At 39.9% G+C, this 21,596-nt stretch overlaps 1 protein-coding gene across 2 annotated transcripts in view; it reads right to left on the minus strand.

The window, feature by feature from the left end:
• CLMN (calmin) overlaps nt 1–21,596 on the minus strand; it is a 77,230-nt gene that overhangs the window by 18,206 nt on the left and 37,428 nt on the right. For both annotated transcript variants that reach the window (XM_051621949.1, XM_051621948.1), the window contains exons 2-4: nt 5,264–5,325; nt 2,621–2,716; nt 1,041–1,124 (exon numbers count right to left, since the gene is read on the minus strand). In XM_051621949.1, coding sequence (XP_051477909.1) covers nt 1,041–1,124; nt 2,621–2,716; nt 5,264–5,325 — 242 coding nt within the window. The remainder of the gene's footprint in view (nt 1–1,040; nt 1,125–2,620; nt 2,717–5,263; nt 5,326–21,596) is intronic.

Here is a 21,596-nt window from a genome sequence, read left to right on the forward strand (position 1 = left end):
CTAAGCTCATGGTAGGGGAGCAGCAAAGTTACATCAGTAGCTATTGTGGCATTCCACGCAAGGCAGGGTTGTGCCCCTACACACACACCAGATCCCTCTTGATCAATAAAGTTTAAACTATATAGAGTACTTGGGCAGGATCATCAACTACATTTTGTTCCCAGATTGTACAGTGGAGAAGTTGCAAAACTTTACTTCAGAAACTAGATAAAAAAGACGTTTCAGTACAGCAAGAATGCTGCAGTCTTTTCCAGGACTTCATCTAATATTGGTTTTCTCTTTCTTAATGATCTGGGTATACCACATATATGACTTGTGAGGCTTGGACTTCTCTTAACACCATTACTTCTCAACACTTTTCAAGTGCAGAGAGTTTTCAAGAAATGAGCCGCACATTCATAGGGCTTTGAAATAAAGCCCTAAGGAGAGAAATAAAAAAAGGAGTGAATAATTTCAAGCTATAGGGTCTGATCTTGATTGGTCACTTAAAACTGTACAAAGTGATGTTGCAGTAGTGCTACACTGACTATGAGAGAAGTATCTTTACAAGTTTTTGACTCCTGGAATTATGCATTTATGTCATGTTCCCAGATTTAATTTTCTCTCACCTTTGACTTATGGTCAGCTGATGCAGCAGTTTACCAGATAAATACATTATTTGTAACACAGAAAATATTTCTGATGAAAGGAAGGAAAGTCACCTACCTTCAGTGTGACTGAAGTAATGCCACTAAGACCCAGTTCATAAAGATTACTTGCATTTCTTTTTGTTTTCTTTTAATATTGGGTTCCTGATCCTTTAATCCTGTTGAACTTTTACATTATAAAATGAACAAGTAATCCTTGTTTTAGACTCTGTAGGTGTTCTTCTTAAGCATTTTTATGTCCCTTTTCAGCCTTGCTGCTAAGCTAAGTCACAGTGCCTTTAAGCGGTACAGTCCTCTCGTGTACATGCAGCACATCAGAGGAGTGACAGTTACAGCACTTACAATTTGCAATATACATCAAGAGAAGATACTAACACCTTTGAAAATACTCACATTACTGTCCTCCAAGAACTTCAGTGCTTTGGCTATGTTGTTCAAACGAAAAATGCGATGGGTTGAAGATTTGTACTCATGCATCTAGAAGAAGTAAGAGCACAATGTTTTTAGAAATTGTGTAATTATTCACCACTACATACAAAGCTTAAAAAACCAACAAACATGCAGGCAGAATAAAGCTAAGAAAATTTATCTATATAAAATTATCAACGTATTTTCAGATCAGTCAAGTGCTTCAACTACATGATCTGTCCTTACTGTAGCAAAACAGGGTTAGCAACCAGCTTTCCTGCTCTACAGATGTTATCACTGTTTTGGACCTGCCATGCTGATTACTTATGCAAACACTCCCCAGCCATGTTCAGTCACAGATTCAAATTTACCTGAAAACTAGTAATAATAGATTTTATTTTTCTGGAATTAAATTAAATTATTGTAATTTGAAAGTGTGAGCAGTTTTCATAGCAGGCACAGGCAGATAGGAAGTAGAAGCCTTCATTTTGGCAAAAACTAAAGATTTGCTGCATGCCTGTCTCCCTTCAATTCCACTTCAGCACACTGTTTTTATCACATGTGCAGGAACACCTAACTGCCAGCACAAGAAGTTTAGCCAGCTGACCTTACAGCCTTCCTTGCCCTTCTCCTTGACCTCCTGGGGCATAGCCCAGGGATCATTTCCAGCCTGGCTCTCAATGCAATCTGTCTGAATGCACACAGAGACACTGCTGCTTCTGCTATAGCTCCCCAAAACTTCGAGAATATTAAAAACCAGGCAGTTCTGAATGTGTGACCATAGTGGACATTCATGCTGCAGCATGCAGATGCTTCAGTCACTAGAGCATCACCAGGTGACTGCAAGTGCATGTGCAGTGGTGAGCTGGCTGCAGACCAGGCCTCTCCTCTTATCCAAGTGTGCTACACACACAGAGGAGGGTACTTTCTGATGAGACTGATGTAGAAATAAAACATAAAAGTCAACTGTAATTGGTAATTTATATTTGCAGTGGGTGTTTCCATTTCCAGTATGGGGAACTTTATACAGCTGTTAAAAAGTAAGGAGAGAAAATTCTGATACGTGAAGTTTTGCCCTTCTGATTCCAACCATATCAGTATGACTAATGAAGCCTGAGCCAGGATATAAGAACTAAACTCACAACTACACCAAACAGCAGACCAGTTAACTATCATAATGGTCTTAGACAAAACAGAAAGAGAATTTATTAATTTAAACAATAGTACAGCAAATATATATTTTTTTGATATGTCCCTTGAGTGATCAGCAAATGGAATATGTGAGCATTAATGTACTGAAGCCTTAAAAAACCTGAGGGGTAGGGACACTTACATTGATCATACACCTTTTACACCTCGTTGTTGTGTATTTTTGTGAAATCTAAGTTACAAATCAAGACACCAGCCTGTAACATTATCAAATCACAATTAAATTGCTGTAATGCTTATTAGTATATCCAAGACACGGGACCAAAGTCTCCCTTATTCTTTGGATGTCCGTACATTGTTGCTCATCACATACAGAGTTCCATACCTGTGGAGGTTTGGCCCTCTTGTATACATACCAGCTTTTGTCCTGACAGGACTTCCAGTAGTGCCATCAAGATTTTGCCATCTTGTATGTCAATAAACAAGTCTTTCACTTTCAGAGGAGGCTTGCACTGTGAAGAAAAGAAACCAGGTAGCTTTTAAAGCAGTGCTGCCTGGTAAGTCACCATGATTTCAGAAAGTAAGAAGGAGAATTTTACAAGACAAAGATACTAGAAATAAATCTTAGCCTGCAGGAAGAAAGGGCTGAGTATTCTTCACATCAGTGGCAATTCTGTCCTACAAGTGTTAGAGCTAAAACTGAGATATAGTACTCATGTAACTGAGATCACACAAGGACTTATCCCAGATTTCCCATAATAGAATTTCACCATAGAGCCTCTGCCTGGGAAGCAACCACCCAAGAGTTAGGTGCTGATCCCTCAGGCTAAGACAAGTCCAGAAGAAGCAAATCCCACTTCATGCTGAAAATAAGCCTGTGACCCATCCAGCCACAATGTCCTGTCTCCTTGGAAGGTTTTCTGGTGGTGCCACTCTGTTTCTCAGTACTTTCTAAGTATTTTAAATAGCAGCTTCTTGTATTGTGTCTTTCTCTTCTCAGCAAACTCCTCCAAAGGGATCCATCTCCTCACTTAACTGAGGTGTCTGATGATGTGTGAGGCACACAGCCAAGTCAGATCAGCCCTTAGGGGCAGTCTCAGCTGCAGCAATTACGCTCCGTTCAGGTGTCACTCACTCATGTGTCCCTAAAGAGCCCAGTCTCTGTATCTTTGGTTGGGCAATGTGCTACTGTTTGATTAAGCACGGCTTCTGGCAAACTGGGACCATGCAATTTCATTACTAGTCTTTAATCTAGCCAAGAGTTCTAAACAATGCTCCATACTGAAAGAAAGCAAAATATTGTTCACTTCAAAATTAACTGACATATCTGAAAGCCTCAAGCCCAAAGCTTTATATTCTTTCAGGACTTAAGAACAACCAGGACTCAGAAGACACAGACTACTCCCAATTACCCCATGACCAGCAGAGCAAACGCATCTCAGAAGATGACCCAAATGAGATGTTCTGCTCCAGAAGGGGACACAATATACTACAGGTTTCCTGAAGAAGTACAAGAAGACTACTTCACTGCTGTCTTTAAAAGAAAGAAGCCACTCTGCAAGAAGTGCTTCTTTTGAGGATAGGGCAGAAGCCACCTTCCTCAGTGGGTGTCCTCAGGGAATCACCTGTAATTAGAGAGAGCTTTAGCAAAGCTCGTTATTTACACAGGTACGTTTATTACGCCACTTCCAGGAAAAACAATATAGAAGCAGCCTTCTGCCCTTTCTTCAGAAAGCATTTTTCTCTGTTGAATCAGAACACTCCAGAAAAATCAGTTTAACTCCCCACAGTTGTCTAAGACTTCATATGCTTGGCATAGCAGAATTAACAGCATCCTACAGCCTTTTTCATGATCTAATTCCTTCTATAAATCAAACACCTTCTCCACAGTCATGTATTTGACAACCCTTTTTGACAACTTCCAAAATTTCAGTTAGTTTAAAGCCCTAGAGCCTGGTTGACTAAGGCATCATGTAACAGTGTCTTGGTTCTGAGAGACCTTTGGGACCAACTGCTGGTCAAAACATGTCCAACTAGCCTTATTCTGATTTTCCAGTGAGATTTAAGGGGATCCCTTTATTCCTTCAGCAACACTCACTGCAGAGTACTGGACTTAAGCAACTATATATGAGATGCCTTTCTTCTAAAACCCCTTTACTGTATCTTAAATGCAATCACTTCCCAAGAACTACATCAGCTAAACTGAGAGCTGCCTTGTAGCCCAAGCTTAGCTTCATTCTGTACTTTATGAAATTCAGACACATATACTAAAAGCATTGTGAAGTTCAAAATCCAGTCTGAGTTAGGACTTCACTGGAATCAGGAAGCTGGTCTCATTCCTTGATACTGCACTAAGCATTACTGCGGTCTCAGTAACATTAAGAATTTTTTTTCTCTTTTCATCCTCAACAGCAGGAAAACCATTCTCTGGAAGGCAGAATACTTGGGAGACTTAGCACTTACCTACTTTCAATAAGAACAGTAAATTAAGTTTAACCCCTGTATTATCGTTGATTAAGAAACAATTATATCTTAAAAATATGAAGTTATATCCAAAAATTGGTACTCTAATATAAGTAGATAGGTAAAGTTCCCATCATACATCTCCCTCCCTCAACATGACTGAAAAGGAATTAATGTTTCCCATCTGCAGATCTGGGATGAAGCCAGGTTCTGAAGAACTTGTCTTTGGCCATGATGCCTCAGTTGTTTGATTTTCCAGTAGAGGGAAGAACACAGTCATCACCTCAGAGCAGCCTCAACAACATTTGATTTTATGTGGGTACATTTTGTGGAAAAATTCTAGCCTCATGATAACAGTCAGTAACATTAAAAACTTAAATGCACCTCAGATGAACCAGCCATGCATTTGTTGCACCTGAAAAGCAATTTTCCTTTACCCAGAAACATGCTTTCAGCTTCTCCTCATTCTCTTCCAAATGTCCCCATATGCACCAAAGACAACTTTGTTTCCAAATTTTAACTACTTTAAAAGGAATTAAGTGCTATCTGTCTATGGTTGTGTCCTTGTATCTCAATATCAAGTCTGTCAGTCTTACCTTTCCCAAATGCAGGTTTATCCATCTGGTAAAGGTCCTCTTCTGTACATTTTCCCGTTCCACTAGAAATATCAGAAACAAAAAACAGCACTTCAGTTTCTAGAAGAGGAAAAGCTGATAGGAAATGTCAAAAACTGATGCACAAAAAGTCAGAATTCATGAGGCCTGTGAACAAAACAAATATATTCCAAAACAGGAGATATAACTTTGAGCTATGGTGTTTTACTCAATTTCTTTGCCCAGACATGAGCTATACATACACTTGTAGATGCATTCTAAAAGATGCAGGAAGAAATCTCTTCCCAAAAAATCTTTTGCCACCTTCAGTGTAGCTTTTGAGAGGTGATCATTCACGTGTTGTGCGAAGCTCTCTAGTGATGCTAGCCTCTGAGTAGGCAGCTTGACCCTTCTATGTCAATTTATAGGATTATTGCTCTCACACCCTCATGCAAATTGGGCAGGATTCCAACGCACTTACTTGCTTGCATAAGGAAACAGGACCACATTAGCCAACACAGCAATTTTGCCTTCATTCTTATGAATGGAAAAGCATCACCAAATCTCATCTTCTCAATATCCTAACTAGTGCTTTTAAAATCAAAACTCCAAGTCCTTACATTGAAGAATCATTTTACTTCTATTGAAATAAGATGAGGAGTGCTTGTTCCTTGCCAGAAGTGCTGTATGCTAGGTGCTGTACAAATAGCTCTTGGGCCAGCTGAAGAGTTTTTAATCACATCTGCCATTTCCTGAATCCATTTCCATAGTAAACTACAGCAAAAGAGGAAGGGGAATCATATTACTGACTAACTTTCATTTTCCTTCTAGTATAAAAGAGTAAGCCATATATTTAATATAAATTAAGTAGACTGACAAAGTAATACTTCATTTTAGAGACAATTATTCTCCAGTGGTTCTCAAATTTCACTAGAATTAAGGAAATCTGGCAATTTATGAACAAAAAACATTAAAAGTAGTTATATGCTGTATTTCAATTTACTCACAGAGCAAATCAAATATACTTTAAAACCATTTTGTGTTTCTTCAGCCCTAAAAAAATAGCTAACCTATCTACTGGGAAATCACATTCTGTACAAGTCTGGTTTGTTTTTATTGGTCAGACTAATTATAGGCTAAGTAGTAGCTTCTGTAAATCAAATTTTAATGTTGTTCTTTTTGATCATTTTAACTGAAGGGTCAGCAGCCTCTAATAATATGTGTAATTGTTTTCCTTATTTTGATGTATTGGACTAGAGCTTTCAGCATGAATTACATCTGTCATTGATGGCCAGTCAGGCCTTTTAATTCCTCTTATTCCTGTAAAACCTGATTCTATGCAAGTCTGGTTAAAAAAAAAAAGTCATTACCTCTTAAATGCTTTATAAAACATGGGAAATGCCAAACTAATTATGCTGTTGGCTTTTCTGTTAAAATATCTTACAAGAATGTGCACAGATTTGAAACAGCTCTCTACAAATGAAACTGTAAATTATAATAGGGTTCCAGAATATCTGTAAAAAACCCACAGCATTTACCACCTACAGATCTCAAAGCAGAATAAGGTAAGAGACATGTCACATCTTTCTTGAGCTTCTCTTCCTTCAGCACCTTGAACCCTGAACTGGCTCTCCTTGTACTCACACATCCATGTCTGAGCAGCAGAAGTGATATGTGTTACCTAGGGTGTAACTTCCACAATCAAGCTGTTAAAATTAACTTTTGAGGGTGGGTGGAAGTTAATGTTAAGCCAACCCTGTTCCCAGATATACTTCTTTTTATTTAAATACGTGTGCTGGTGCAAAGGGGAAGGCACAACAGGCACAGGATCAAGCAGCAGTCAATGGGATCACCTCTTTGTTAAGCTTGTCTGAAAAGCTCAGGAATGCTCAGATGGGTATCACCATGTTTTGGGGAGGACAGGAGACCTTATCAAATGGGCTGGCTATGCAGACTTCCAATGTTGACCAAAATCAAAGAAGAAAAACAGAAGGGTACACAGAAGCAAAATTAATGTTTTCTGATTTCACCACAGCCTTGGTCTGAGGTCCAATTTTTCACCAGTCACTTTGGCAACTGTAATTTTCATGGTAAATAAGGATGCAGAAGAGAGCTCTGATTATTTACAGATCGTCCGTAAAACTGAGCACACAATGGCTCCTACTTTTGCTGCAGAAATTCTGCCATCGATGCATATTAAGAGTTGCACATATGCCTGAAAGGATGGGCGGCCCAAGCTGGTATTACTGCTTCAGGAATCTCACACATCAGAAAAAAACCAAAAAACCCAGGCACATTCAGGAAAACACTTGCACACATACACACATTTCTGACACTGATCAGTGGATGTTCCTATAGAAAAAAGCTTCCTTCCAGTAAGAACAATGACCCCCGAATGAACACTATTTGATTTTGTAATAATTTAAAGCAATAATAACTGGATGGGGAAGAGGCATGGGGAGGAAATGTGTTTGTAAAATCCCTGAGGCAGACAGATCCCTAATGCAGCCAATATGCTTAATGGTAGAGTTAAAAGGCAAAGTTCAGCACAGGTATTTACTAATGTTTGTCTTTAACTGTTACTCTTCTCTAGCTTTATAAACCTCCCAGTTTCAGTACAGCCTCTCTTTTCCACAGCCTTTTTGTTTGGGATGATGTAGAGACTCTATAAATTTTACTAACTTTCTATAAATTAAATGGAATCTTTTTTTCTCCTTCACACCTACTATTGTATAAAAGTAAAAAAAAAAAAAGTATTCATTTCAAAAGTTCCTATGCTGACTGAGATAGTTTACTGAAACTGCACTGGATTTACTGGGCAACTAGAGAGCGATAACACCATTATAAAATAATTGCACACATCATACGACTGGCCTGAACACAAATCCTATGCTGGAAAAGAAGAGTGCCTGCTGCAGGGGTCAGATTCAGAGATGTAATGCTGGAAGACTGTAAAAGTTAGGAACTCCCATTTTGGTTCAGCTCAACTCTGTCCTTGACATAAGGGAATAAGTATAGAGAGAAATTTTGACCATACTCTTCCAATAAACTCAACTGCAACAGGCTTTCATGGTAGGGTCTAAGATGTTGCAGAGGCACAGTAGTTATTTCAAAGTACACAGATAAGGCATTAACAGGTATTAACAGCAATAATTTAGAGCAGAAGAAACCCCTAGGGAAGGAAAGGTGCACTGGCAGGATAATAAGCCTCTTTTATAACCCACACAAGTTCTCTGCTCCACAGCTGTGTCCTAGAGGACAGCAGAATTGGGCAGAATTTGGCTCAACTACAGTATCTACACCCTAGTCAGATTGAAAACTAATATTCACAAGAATAGATATTCTGGTTTGTCAAATCTTATGGCAAAGGCAACTAATTTGTCACAGAGTAAAACTAAACTAGTTCAAAAATTACTTAGGCAAATTAAAGGCTAAGCTGTTACAGACAAGAGAGTTTGTCTGCTTCCTTTTGTGGCTCTATTTCCTTCCCCATCAGCCTAAAAATTCCTCAGGCATTTACTGCTAACGCCATTTCTTCCTCCTTCAAATCTCTTCAAAGGTCACTACTGTTGCAATACCTACAAGAAGCCAAGCCCCTACCAGCATCTGCATTTAACAGTGAACTGGAGATAGCAAATATTGATTTGCTTTTAAATACTCTTTATTCTCTTGTTGTAGAACCAGTTATGAAAAATCCTCTGAGGCACACCACCAGGGGGCTGGGGCATATGAAGGAACTATGAAACGTGGAAGCTGATTTGGGTTGGAATACTCATCAGGGTGTAATTACACAGCCTCGGAAAACTGATTTGCATGTATGGATATAACTCCCAAAGCAAAGCAGAAGGTCACTTAAATTTGTTTCCAAAGCAATTAGCATTTCATCCAGGATATCATCAGCAGATGATATTAAAACCTTCATAACAAGCCAAGCTGGCTTTTAGCTCCACTCGCAACTTACCTTCAAGACATCTTGTTAACTACCAGTTTTTTAACACACAAAAAAACCAGCTTCCTCATTTCTAACACAGGTTAAAACCTCTATAGATACAAGGTCAACTTGTTAATAGCATTAATCAAGTTTTCAAGACAGAAATGGTTATGTTGGCCACCTAACTGTGAAAGAGGATGCTTTGACTGTCCTTGGCTTCAGAGGCAATAACTTGCCACGAGAATTGTCCTGTATCCGCTTCATCAGTAACCAATGGCCACCAAAGAACCAGCTCATAACTTTTATGGCTCTGGAGGTATCCAAGCATCTGCCAAAATCTTAGATAAGGAGAAAATGGCACTTCTTAATAAACAACAGAAATATATGGCCAAATGTATAATATTCAAACACTATAGCCTAACTCCAAAATGAAACACGTGGTTCAGACTACATGTGAAGTCTTGGGAAATGCAAATTCATCTCCTTCCACCTTCCTCACCCCAAAACCACAGCTCATACAGCCAAGCAACGAATTGGTCTCTAAAGGGCACACACCGAACAATTTACTTTTGAACTACCAAAACTCCAGGCTACTAAATAAAATGAGAACTGGATTTTAAACTGGGCTTCACAGTGTTCCTACACTTGACTCAGCCTAGGTATTTCTCATTTCTAGTCATCATACTATCCAGTCTGAAAATTGTTTTATCTGTAAACTTAATGTTCATGAAGGAAGCCAAACTGACATCTTAGAAAACAGATTTCACCTAAAACTGTTTATTTCCTGCCAGTAATGTTCCATGCTTGTGCTACTACATCTCAAACACTGAAGAGTGCATTTCCAGACATGAAAGCCCTTGTTGTTCTTACAGACCATCAAGAGGCTGCCAGCAATACCATTAGTTAAAGAGAACTTCTAAGGTTTTAAATTTAATTAGGTGGTTTTATCTTTGCATTGACTCAGATTGATGGCACTGAGTAGCCAGGTTAAATTTTGGTGCCAAACGAGCAAAAAGAAGGTGATGTCTGACTATAACCTGCCTCAATAAGCTTCTGTATACAGCTGTATGAATCTTAGCATTTTTTTGCCTATATAAAATGCAAGTAAATTGCATCTACCATACGGGTAAATAAAGCCCCATTAGTCACAATAAGTGGTCAAACATCAGATACAGGATGTTGATGGTAGATACAGGATATTGACAGCTGTAAGGAAACACAGATCCTTCTCCAGGTGACCTTTCACTGCACAAACAAAACACGTGGGACAAAGTTCAGATGCAAAGACAAAAGACAGGCCACATGCAAGCAACACATGGAGCTGGGAAGGTGGCTTAGAGGTGAGCTGTAACAAAAAAAAAGAAAAAGAAGGGGTGAGAAAGGGAGACTGGGTGAGGGATAGCTAGTGACAGCCAAATAAATGGAAAGTTTAAAATGAAATTTGTAAAGTAGGGCAGAGAAAAGTGCAATTGAATTTTCTACTTTTGCTTCATCTCAACACAGTTATATTAAACACACTGAACTATGAACCCTCAGAGATTTAATATCTATTATATATTTTTACAAGAGGCTGAAAAAATACCTCGTAAAGTAAGACAACATGTAGGAAAATACATTCCTCTCAAGTTTATATGGTGCAATCCAGCTACACTGCTCAGAGAGTACTCAGTACTTACAAGAAAATCTCTGTATTTGTTGAAGTGTGAATTTTAATGGCATAATCAAAGTATAAAGAATAATTTTATCCAAACTGCCCACAAAATTCATTTTATAAGCTTCTGAATTCCTGGTAATTGTATACTTGCCTTGTGCTTAAGAAACCCCCAAACAGTTTAGAGGATAAATATAAATTTTCTTTTTCATCTATAAAGGGGTTGAAGGCTTTGTTGTGTACCAAATGCCAATTTGATGTAATTTGGAGCACATGAAATATTAAACCTTTAAAACTCTTTTTTTTTAAAGGAAACATTAACTACACTATATAACATGAGATTGCTCTCAAGTTACCTCCTATGAAACAGGGCCTCTAAGACTTCCAGATGAAGTTGTTAAGGCAATTGTTTGTTGAAACTGATTCATTTATTAGGGTCCTTATTAAATTTCTATGGCAGGTGTTGAAAGCTTGAGGCTTTTTCATTCCATCCAAGTTGCAGAGTCTGAGTCTCACTGGTTCAAAATTCTTTAAAACTCAGGTTGGTGCTGCAGAACACAGACATCACAGGATCACAGGCATTTTCAAACAGATCATTTTCATTAGCTGCAGCTAAACAGGTTTATTTTGGAATTCACTGCCTGGCTATAGGAAAATATTTACTTATGCAAATGATATATTAGTATTATGTACACCAGACAAATATTGCAGGATTAATATTTTCTAAAAAAATCTTAGGGCTTCAATCCTCGCAATGCCTGGGACAGATGCTCCTCTTACCAAAGCATTAGAAAGATGAATTTACTTGTAAATTCTACTGGGCTCTGGAAGATAAATCCTACTAAAATATTACTGTAAGAGCTGATAAAAATAGCTTCCAATGAGAGCTTCCAACTTCCTTAAAAAGTAATCTGGCAGTGGCAGATGGTAAAGATTCCCCTCTCTGTATCCTTCAATAACAAAGATCTTCAATCTTTGGTCTCATGACTTTTTATACCCATGAAAAATGTTATTGAACCAATTAACAAATTTTCTCATTTACCAGGAATTTTCTTATTAAACAAAACTCAACAATTTTCAAAAAGAGAACTACAATTATGTTCAGAACAATGTGAATGAAACAAACACTGTTTACTGGGAAAGTTACTGGATCTGACAAAGTAGTAAATAGGTTAAAATTCAATGGCTTCAGAATTGATCCAGCAAATTATTTAAACATTGATCCAACAAAGGGTTTTCAGACTGTGCATACTACCCTTTGTGGTATATTACATGCTGTACAAGGAGCAGAATACCTCCTCCTGTACATGAAAATAAACAGGATTTGCTATTACCAGCAGTGGTCATTAGATGCAATTCGCATTTACAACATCTCAACTCAAGAGTTGCTCCTAGCCCAGGGTTCACTGTGTTGCAATGCAGTTTGCTGCACTAGTACTGGTTTCTAGAAACCTCCTGGGACTGCTAATGTTTCTTGGAGGTAATTAGGTCCCCAGCTCTGCAGTAGGCAAATGTCCAACCCTTGTTGTTGCCTGAGTACGCAACTCTGCTTCAAAGAGCAATGCTTAACTTCAGTGTCAACCTCTTCTTGCACCTTTTCTACCTACTTGGGTATATCAGGGCTGATTCTCTTCACAAATAAAATCAGGAGTGCCCTTTTGAAATAACAAAATTGTAATCCCTGCACTCAGCCAGGTACCAGTTAGGCCTATCTGCTTTTAAGTTAGAGGAATGGCTCTTGAATCAACTTCACAGCAACATGGTTTTATCAGCACTAGCACAGCCCTTTCTCTCCCACTGACGTGAAGAAGAATGCCCCTCACCTATACCAATATCTGCACCTATTTCTATGTATCACTCCTAACTGAGTATCTCAGTTTTCATCCTGTAGCATCTAAGAGGACAAGAAAGGCTTCCAGAAGCCATCCTACCTCAACCAAGTATGGGTTAGTCACCAAGTCCAGTCTGTTTCATCTCCGCTGCTTTGCATTTACCCTTATTTGTTGTGGCAAATCTAGAAAGCCAAGACTGAAACATCCCGTATTGTTTATGTCTTTTTTTTCCTTCCAGACAGGAAAAAAATCCTTTTGGCTGGTTAATTTTTTTGAGACATAAAAAGCTGAAATGCAACAAGATGTTCTGCTTTACACCAGTTCTGACAACAGTGCTAAAGCCTGAATAATTTGAGATGAGTAAAGAAGCCCAACAAATCCCACTCTGTGTCAGGGTTATTTCTTGACATTCAGAGTCAGATGAGAACTACTGTGTGCCCAGATTCCCACTGCTTCCTATATTTGTCAGTTCATGCTAACAGGTTGGTGGTTAACTGTACTTTTATGCCTTTTAAAATGTTGTAACTGAATTTGTGAGTAGAAGAAAGAAAACACAGGTGCAGGAGACGAGTAACACGTTCACTTCCAAGAGAAGTCCTGGCCCACTTCCTGAGCATCCTTGCAGTAGTCAGTCTTTAACACAAAACTTGAACTCTCACAATTAGTAACCAGGACCTTCAAAGCACTACAGGATGGCACGTAAGGGCTGAGGAGACAACTGCCAGAGATGTATAATCTTTTTTGGAATCTGCCTTTACCTGCTGGAAACTTGTACTTAGAATACAGTAGTTTCATTTTCTAAAATCAGGTAAGGAAAGGCAACCACAAAACATAGTGTGACACAGAACTGCCATGTAGAAGCCAGGAAATCACAAAGAATTGCCTGTTGGGGTGCCTGTGGCTTCTGGATTTCTCCTTTCTGCTTCCCCCATGGTCCCCAAACAACACAGGGCAATAACCCAGCCAGGATATAATCCAAATCAGGAAATGCTTATGAAGCTTTCTGAACAGGACACCACAGAGATTCAGAAGAGGTTAAAACTTAATTATGCATGAGCAGTACTGCAAATACTGCAGCATTAAAAACGCCAGAAAGAGTAACCCAGTGCATGGACCACCAAAACCTGCTGGTATGCTCAGGAAAGGAAGGGGCCTCAGATGGGTCTCCCTAGTGAAAAAATACACAAAATCACACTGCTTTCTGCCTCTCTTACATTTATCTATCCCTTTAATGTCTCTTATCAAAGCCACTAGGCAGCACAGAAGAGAAAGAGTGAGGAGCATGGTAGTCAGATGAGTATCAGAAACATGCAGAAACACATGCAACTCTAAGAGCAAAAGATTAGGAGATTTATGGAGATTAATATTAAGTAGCACAAAATCCTGTGGCTTTGGAGGAATAAGCATGCTTTGTCCATTGTGGGCCAGACACATGATAAGAAGTAGAGGTATATGACCATTCTAAAATGAGAGCAAAATCAAAAACACAATGTGAGAGATGGGAGCTATGCTGTAAGGTGCTGTGTCACAGAGCAAGGCAAATGCCACTTAAAAATTGATGAAGGCAGAGTGTAAGCTGCCAAGGTTAGATTAAAATAGCTAAAAAGCTAAACTTCAGTAGAAGTCCTTTTTAAAATGCATTATAAAATGGAAGAGCCTAGCAGGGACCAGTTTATAGCCCTGAGAAGTCGCCATGTGTCTTAAATGACCTTCTAGGAGGTATGGTTCAAGAGAGCCTGCATTTTGGATAAAAGGGTGGCTGCCACAGAAGAAGTTACAGGCAGATAAAGGGTGGCAAACTTCTGAGTGCTCAGCAAAGTCAATCATGTAGCCTTCCCCACGAGGCTCTGACACTAACTCTGTGCCCTTCTAATCCTAACACAGGCTTTGTATGCAGCACAGCAGAAAGCCTGGTCCCCTCTACACACTGGTGAGCACTGCTTTAGGTAGCACTGAGAACCATGACTTGGAAGAGCCGGCCATCGTTCTGGATGATGCTATCCAGCTACCAAGAGAAATCTTTCTGAAGTCAGTAGAAGTCTTTCTTGCTCCAGCAGGCTTTGAAACCAGGCTATAAGATGTGAAGATCATTCAGAAACAGAATTGGCACAGCTTGCTAGTTAATCAAAACTAGAATGTGTCAGACAAAATCTTAAGACTGGGTTTGGATTGAAGCCTGCTGTAACACTCAGGATCCCAGTTCTTCCTAGGAGTCTCCCAGAATGTGGCAATGCAACCCTCAGGTGACTGAAGCTCTGACGAAGCTCCACATATTTAGCTGTATACCTGAAGGCAGGTTTCAGCAAATCTACCAGGATGAAAAGCCAACAAAAAAAAATCTGTATACAGGTGCTCTTGTTCCGAGGACCCAACACCAAAATAATACCATTTTAGGGAATTAAATCAATGCTATCAAAAGACCAGAGCACAATGAGCTATAGACACTGCATGTTTCTTCAACACTGACACTGTCATGCCCCCTGACTCTGCCATTAAGTAGTTAATCTGTAACTTCCAGGGCAGCAACCACCTTTCCTCTTGTCTGCTTTTTGCAATTCTCTTCCAAAATTCAAGGGAACATGGCAGGAACCATGAAAACTCACTTCCTCTACTTCATGGCCCAGAGGGAATTTCCACCCAGAAGAAAGAGCAAACGTAAAGAAGAACTTGGAGTTAAGTGCCAAGCAAATATTTGCATTATTTATGAATGTTTCCAGAAAAAAATTTAGCAGAGAGGCATTCCTGATGTACAGCATTACTCATAGCAAGACAATCTCTCTTCAAACAAAAATTTGTTACTACAAATCTACACTCTGTTTTTGCACAGTATGTTCAACCTGATGAGTTCTGTGATCCTCCTTATCAGACTTTCACATCCTTGAGGACAAGACATAGCATTGTCTCCCATTACAAAGGGAGAAAATGGGAGCACAGAGAACTTCAGACTAATTCTCACACATGCAACAGGCTGTTTCTCTAATATATGCAATGGTGCTCATATGGCATCACATCGTTCCAAAAGGCAAAAAAAAGAGAAAGCTCATGGAAAGAAAACATATTTTGTTGCTTTGAACTGTGCTGAACATGTATAACAAACCCTCCTGAGTTGGATTTAAGAGATATACTTCAAAATGGGACATAAGCCATTTTATTTGCTACTGTGCTCACAACAGCAATCAGACATTCCAGAGAAAGGTGGACCTTCAAATATACATCATCGTCCATAACACAAGAGGAATAAAGGCACTTTGGAAAGACAGCGAGCTTTTGTCAGAGGTCTGGTTTCTACAGACCTTTGAATCAGTCCTCTCCTTTTATTTTTCTTTTAATGACAATTAAAATAATTTTTTTCCAGTTTCTTGGTGCTCTTGGCTACTCCCAAAGACTATTAAAGGGAGAGGAAGAGAAGGAACGCTTCAGTCACTGCAGCCTGCTTGAAGGGACTTCAGTGCTGCCCCACACAGAAGCGTGGCTTCACACACCCTTTCACCCAGTACAGATCTGCACTGCTACTAAGAGGCTTAGCAAACCCTTCGGCCAGCACCCGGGAGGGCATCAAGCAGCGTTTTGGCAACAGAGCTGGCCTACTGTGCACATCAGCCCTTAGCATGAGCACACTTATATGCCTCAACACTATCAGAATTGCTCCCTCTCCCCTGCCCCCATCTTGCTTCTGCACTGCACCTCTCGCCTCAAGCCCAAATGATGGGATTCTGGTTAACGTGTGTGTTCCTTGCAGGTTTTATCCATTTGCTACGTTAAACCATGAGTGTTGTGTGATGGGAATCACGCAGAGCATGAGGACTGACAGCATTCCTACTTCCGTAGGAGTCAGAAGAGCTCTCATCAGTCAGCTTCTGTTCTGCCTCTTTCTCTCACTGTCATAGGCACACCTGCCACTTTCACCACAGAGGACTGCTGGCATGTGCTGGTTATGGTTAACAGGTGACTTCTTCGGGCCTGCAGGTACTTACAGAGCTAGAACTCGCATGCTCTCCAGCAGAAAAGTCAGTATTTGGCCTCCATTTTTCTGCATCTGTAGGATGTGAGATGGGTGGATGAGCAACAGAATAGGATAGCAAGGACACTCCTGCTTTCAGGACTGCACACTCCAATTCTTTACGGAAACTCAGCTGGACAATCCAGCAAAATAGGAAAAGACACCAAAAGCACCCAGAAGGCTGCCCTGCACATGGGCTCTGATGTCAGCAATACCTTCTTGTCAGCAACAAGGAGAACAGCTGTGCTAGTACAACCACAGACATTGAATTTTGGGTGAGAGAGGATGACAAGACCTTCTCTTCACTAAGGCCATGTCTATGCTTAGACCTAGAGACTTTAAGATAGGAAGCTTTTGCAGATGGTAAAGGTCCTGCTCAGTAAGCAGTGCCTTGCCTTGCTCACACCATGCAGCAGCTGCTTAGTTTTGAGAGCCTGGGTTTAAGGTGAGAAGCTTGTACCTCACAAACAATTCCTACCCTTTACAGCTGTATGAAATTACCTAAGGCAAACAAAACATTTCAGGAATACGAGACCTGACTCATGGGCTCCAAGAGCCACACATCCCTAGTGTCTGTCATTTGGGGGTCATGGAAAGACAATATTAAGTATTCCAAGGATTCTGGCAGCCTTGAAGTGTACATGGCAATGAGCTTCATCAAAGCATTCAGAGCACACAGGGTACACGCAAAGTCATACAGTCAGTTCCCCTCAGGATTAGAAACACAATGAAATCTTCATAGAGAAAAAAAATCACCAGGAACGCAGGTACCTGATTGCAGCCTTTTGCATGGCAACAGGGGAACATTAAGTCTTTAAGCAAAAGATGCTACTTTGAAACTGACGTATCATTAAAAAAAATGAAAGGACTCTTCACACCAAACAGCACTGAGACTTCGCTACAACATACTGCTAGTAAGGTCACAGATACCAGAGTATGACCTCTATTAAAAATACAATGTAGCAGACAAAGAGGAGAACACTGGAAGTCTTAAATGACTGAAGGAATCCCTTTCAGAGCTTGGGCAAATTTCCATGGTCTCTGCACTTCTCATTTTTAACAGTGGAAACATTCATGCTTCGAAGGGATCTTAAAACTAAACCCACAAACACTGACAGCAAAAGCACTCAGATACTTTGCTTACAACTACACAGCTAGGCCCTAATGTTTAGAAAATCAGTAACTCAGAAGACTATGTGTGTGATGCATATAACAGGATCACAGCTGCTGGTCGATAACATCATTTGCCCAGCCAAGAAAGGACTCGATATAACAGTGAGCCACTCTTGTGCTAGTTTTGTTTGTACCTGTATAAAATTCAGTCCCAGTGCAATAAAGCTGTAAAGACACCAACACCATTCACCTACTAACCCTACGATACTGGAAGTAACCAAGAGGAAAAAAATTACAACTGAAATTCATCAGCAGACCATTCTTCCTTTGCTCATCAGCATTACATTCACCAACAAGTCACTAGAAAATTCAGGAATTTTGTTTAGTGTAACTTCCCTTGGAAGAAGACAGTGAAACTTTTCCTTATTAACTTTCAGTTTATTTCTCTGTTACTAATAATGACTGCAGTTCAGCTGTCAGAATGGCTTTGAAAATATACCTTCTCTATTTCAATTTATTTCTACAGCTGCAGAATGACATTGTTTAACTTTTTTTTCTTAAGTGGATTTCCTTTGGCTTTGGCTCCCATTTAATAAAGTGACGAGTTTACTGAAAACAGCCTTTGCAGTTTCAGTGGATTAGTACAGTAAAGCCTAACTTGATTGAAAAATAACTTCACTCCATGTTGCTTTACTGCCAGTCAGCTCACACTATTGCCTACAGCTGCGTCTGGCCGCCAGACCAGTTATTTCACTTTTTGTTTGTTTTCAAACGGTCAGCAATAGCAATACCAATAACATGCACACGCTTCATTTTCACGTTCTGTGGTGTATGCAGAATAGGTAGGAACCATCTGACTGGAGACAGGCTGTCAGAAGACGGCTTTTCCTGCTTTTCTGGAGATCAGCAGGTGATAAAAGCGAAGAAAGCAAGTATGGACCAAAGACAGTAGTATAATCACCTACAATTCTATGCCAGATGAAACCTGTGGGTGGCAATTAAGTAGGAAAAGCTTGTCAGAAATCCCTAAGCACATAATTTAATCAGGATTTGATGCTATGACACCATAACATGTTGCAAACCTCCAAGGCCTGAGAGCCTTCATCCCCAACCCATCTCCCATCCTGTAGCTCTCTGGGCACAGCCATGTCCCACAGAGATTCTTCCTTGACAGAACCCACAGCTAAAGATAGGCATCAGGATTTAGCTTTTGTCTGCTAAAAAAAATAATAAATATTTGATCCACAGTCCATTTATTTATGACATAAATAATAGCTACTCTGCTCTTTCAAAACGGAAAAGTTTTAATTTTATAGCTGTTTTATGGATGGGCACATTAAACCTCACATGTGTAAGCAAACAAAGACTCTTTGACATTAGTAGGTGGGAAGTGAGGACCATGGGCCTTCCAAACTCCCAATTCAACTTTATCTGCCCTGTCCCGTCCTGGTCAGAAAACTAAAAATTAAGATAAATGCTGACTTCTACAAATGCCAATATTGTCTCTTATGTCCCTGCTGGGAAAATAATAACCAACTGATCTGCTTGTGTCCACTGAGGATTTTAAAGCGTAATTATATAATTCCTTTCACCTATGTATTTCCACAAAATTCTCTCTATTTAAAAGAAATAAATAAATTTTAAAAGATACAGTCAGGTATAGAAGTATAATTATATAGCAAAGGTCATATATTTTTGCCACAGACGATGAGCAGGCAAGAAAGAAACTTTCTAAATAAGTAAATTACAATTTACAAATTGATGGCAAAAGGTAGATAAGTTAGTCCAATTTCAACAGAAACCTCCTTGATATGAAGACCATAAACTTTGCTCCTTTATTGACAGCCAACTGTCTTCTAGAGAATTTGCCTGGTAAAGAAGCTGCCAAGGGGTTAAGAGATGAAACCATCTGGTTTCAGAAGGAAGAGTTAGTCAAAGGAAAACCTTCTGGTCAGTGTTAAAATGGCCCTTTTTCTCTGGATTTCTAAAAGCTTAATAAATTGATCCTTGCAATCCTTTAAGGGCAAAGGTAAGAAATTATCACTATAGTGTTTTTACAAACAAGTTACAGTTAATTAACTTGTCTACTGGCACACAAGAAGCCAAGTTACAACCCGAGCCTTGCTCTTTAAGTCACACTCTGCATGGTATGTAAGGATATGCTTAGTGCTAATTTGATTTCAGTTGCTATGCAAGCGATGGATCTTTAGACTGCAGCTTGTGTGGGCCCTTTTCTTAAGGAAACCCACTGAGATGCTGGACTCCAGAGTTAAAATAGGTTTTACCATGCAGGTCTGAAGCCCATAAATCTGGAGCAGAATGTACTCGCTATAAAAAGTAGGGGGGGAAAAATGTCTTTAAACTTACATTTGTCCCAAGAGTCACATAAAATTTCATGTCTTGGGGTTGTCTTCCAGAAAAACTAATGTTTCCCTGGAAACATGTTTCTAAATACAGTTGCTCCACTCCTATCTTGTACTAACAGTTTGTTCTTCAAGTACAGAGACAGGCTAATCAGTATCCCTGAAACTTGCCTGCTCTTGTCAAATCTCATTTCTCAGGATCCATCTATTTTTAATAACTGAGAGAGCAAAGGCAGCACCCTGTGGTCCAAGCTACTTCCAGAAGTCAGTGGCTGCGAGTCCTAATGCAGGAGGAGTACTAATGCATTTTTGACCTCTGGTGTAGAGCACAGCTGCTAAACACTTCACATCTGAGACAGCCAGTGCTCAAGCAGCACCTGGGCATGCCAGGAAAGGGGTGGCACCCTGACTTTGTACCATACCTGGGACACAGGAGCACCACTCACTTGTAAGAGAAGGATCCAGAGGTGCCTCAAATAAGCTATGATGAAATGCACATTTCTGAGGAGTTCCTGGGAACCAGTGGAGGAAATCTGTGAAGTCACTATGGTGCTTGGTTTCAGGAGATGAGTTCTCTCCTTGCCCAAGCACTAATGTAAGTATTAGTCTTAGTTACTTCAAGGATAAAGCGTAAATACTGGTGAATACTTTACTGTGAGAGTGCAAGAAGAAGAAGCTGCATGTTTCCAGCATCCCTTCTGGTTACCCTGCATTGAACTTCTTGCCAATATCCACCTACAACTACGAGGCAGCACTAATCCTGGCAGGTTTCCTAATAAGATCTCAAGTTGCAGTGGGTTTGGCAGTGTTTGCTGGTTTCTGTCTCTGCCTAGGAAGAGGTGGCTCTGAAAAAAAAGTAGGTAGGTGATATCACTCTTTGCCCTGTCTTTACCAGAACAGAGGTGCTGGAAGACATCACGCTAATCTCTTGTGACTACTGACCTGGCAGATGAAATTTTTTGGTGGCAAATCATTATTTTATCTTTGGGTACAAGAGAGGGGGCAAGAGGAAGATCATCTGATCCAAAGAAAGGAAGACTTCAGATTTGACAGAGTATTTTTTTCAGTTTTTGTGAGGTCTGTAACACCATGAGTGGCACTGAGAGAGACTAATTTGTTGTTGTCCTTCCCAGCAAAAGAACTAGGAAACATCAAATGAAAACATCAGGAGGCAGGTGTAAAAACAAAATTAAGGGAATTACCTCTTCACACACAACATAGTTGTGTGGAAGTCCTCACAGCCAGACACTGTGAATTCAACACATTAAGTAAGGGCTTAAGGAGAGGCACATTCACAGAGGGAAATCCATGCATGCTAATTAACTACAATTAACTCTCTTCAGGCTCTGCAAGTCCCTGGTTTGCAACTGGTTGCAGACTAGATGAGGGAACTGTGAAAACTGCTTGCCCTGTTCTTATACTAGGTGACCCCTTTTGGTCACTGTC

This window comes from Apus apus, chromosome 5, assembly GCF_020740795.1.
Source record: "Apus apus isolate bApuApu2 chromosome 5, bApuApu2.pri.cur, whole genome shotgun sequence".
Lineage (NCBI taxonomy): Eukaryota > Metazoa > Chordata > Aves > Apodiformes > Apodidae > Apus > Apus apus.